Below are 2,330 nucleotides of genomic sequence, written 5' to 3' on the forward strand. Positions count from 1 at the left end.
CAGTAATTCTAGTCGTAATTAATATACGTTTTATCACAAAAGCAAGTGTATATCTATTTATATCCTTATAAAAACTTTCCGATATAAGGCTTTATGAACTTAAATTTATTTATGATATTCTTAAAATATATTTTAAACGCAAGGAATTATTCCGAAAATCTGAAGACGCATACTTTGGTTACTATATTCTACTTTCGTTTTCGATTTGTACCAGAGTGACCTCCCCTCTTATGACACTGATTGTAAACCGGAAGAAAATCATTTGTAATGTAAGTAGCTACGGTGTCAAGCAAATGGAATGGGTAGTTATAAACTGCTTAACTACGCCGTATCTGTTTCATTTTCTTCACGACTGAATTTTGAACGTTATTCGTAAACTGAAGAAGAGTCTTGTATAAGTTTCACCGGTGAGTTGGAATGTTTACCATCAGTCTCCAACAGTGTTTGTCATAGATTATTGCCATTGACGAAAAAAATAATTTCAAAAACGTTTGGGGGCTTATTTTGTTGTTAATGAAACACAAGGAAAACTACTAGCTATATTGCTATATTTTCACATGATTTTGACGTCTTATTCAAACATTCCGGGTACCATTATGTTCTATTTTTTTCTTCACTCCATAGGTGCCTATGTCACTGTGTAATTTAATTTATACTGTTCATTATTTCACAACCACAACGTTTTATCACGAAATGAGGCTGGCAGTAACCAGACCGGAAGTAAACTTGGATTATACTCCAATGTTTGTAATATAATGTGTTACACATTGTGAATCTACAGAACTGTATACTAGTGAAACCAAATAGAGAAAATGCAATGGCCAGTCCACATGATTCAAACCTTTGATCTCTGTATTCTAGATGGAAGCTCTAGACATTTGTGTTATCTGGTCATCAGTAGATGTCCATCACAGTTCTACTTCACTAGTTGTACTGTATAACATCTTGAATATTTAATTCTTACTTAAGCTCGTAGAAGTGGTTGTTAGTGTATAATTATACTGCGGTAAATATCAATATCATAACTATGAGTGTAGCTTAGTATAAAATACAATACTGCAAACATACTTTCTTTCTTAATTTTTTATGTATGTTGCACTTCCTTTTTTCAGGATTACAGATTTCCGAGCATAGATTTATATCCACTTGACCATGTTGGAAGCTTTTAAGGTTTCTGTTTCGAACGCTATGAGGTGTATAGTTTGTATATGTTTGTTTATCTAGACAAATGAAATATCCAAATACTAGTAAGAATGGCTACAGATGCAGAAATTGCAAGAAAACTACAGCTAGAAGAGTTCCAACGAGGGGACAGCACTGACCCAGATGCACAGTTAGCATGGCATTTGCAACAAAATGATTTAGAGGTGGATGATTTGGACTCTGGATCTCTCCACCTTGACCAACTTTCACCAGACCCTGTCTCAGAGTCATCTGACATTACAGACTACGATCACTCAGTTATGGATTATTTGAGTCCCGATGGCATCACAGATGAGGTCGGTTACGGCCAAGCCACTGCCCAAAGTGAATACCAGGTTGATACATACAGTGTGCACGACGATGAAAGAATGGCATTTCTGCTGGAGGAACAGCTAAAACTTTCGCAGGAACACGAGGATGCAGAATTGGCGCAGAAACTATATGATGAAGAAGAACACAATCATACTCGGAGAAGAGCAACACGGCCCCCCACGCTCCCCCGTAGGGAACCACCACAGAGAAACAGACCCCCAAGGCATGCCCTGTTTCCTCCTAACTCAGGCTCTGTGAGTACTTTTTTCTTCGGCTGATTTGTTTTTCGTATTAATTATGGGTTATTTCAGGGTTTTCAGTAGACTCTTGGCAATATTTTTTGTATTCTTAGTTTATGAAAATTTCTTACTGAGATTTGTGGATATTTTACTCATTTTTGAAATTCAAATTTCATATGGTTTAATAACTTGAAACATCATATTGTGTTAAAGAAAAGGTCACAGTTTTCACCGTTAACAATTGGTTTGTGTTTTGTTGGCGTTTAGGGCAGACATCCTGTGTTTGACCCCACCTTTAGTCCTCCTGAAACAGATATGCCATTCAACATTCGTGGTATGTGTTTATTTTATATTTTCTTCATTATTTTCATGCAAATCTTGGCCCATTTATTAAAAACATTATTACTAATATTAGCTTAATGACAAATGAACAGAATAATTTCATTTTGTAGTTTCTTAAAAATATTGAAAATAAAAGCTAAAACTACAAATAGAGGTATAAAAAATTATCACCTTACATTGAGAGATATTTAATTTTTAATTTTTGTAAATGTTCAGATATTTTGCAAAAAAAAA

At 34.8% G+C, this 2,330-nt stretch overlaps 1 protein-coding gene across 1 annotated transcript; it reads left to right on the forward strand.

Annotated features, from left to right (window-relative positions):
* Positions 1 to 213: 213 nt before the first annotated feature.
* LOC110440899 lies at positions 214 to 2,088 on the forward strand (the record flags this gene model as incomplete). Its single annotated transcript, XM_021484017.1, has 3 exons — positions 214 to 269; positions 1,113 to 1,769; positions 2,022 to 2,088. Coding segments are annotated over exons 2-3 (583 nt in total), but the record flags the coding sequence as incomplete, so codon positions are not given.
* Positions 2,089 to 2,330: the final 242 nt, after the last annotated feature.

Source organism: Mizuhopecten yessoensis, unplaced genomic scaffold (assembly GCF_002113885.1).
Source record: "Mizuhopecten yessoensis strain PY_sf001 unplaced genomic scaffold, ASM211388v2 scaffold713303, whole genome shotgun sequence".
NCBI lineage: Eukaryota > Metazoa > Mollusca > Bivalvia > Pectinida > Pectinidae > Mizuhopecten > Mizuhopecten yessoensis.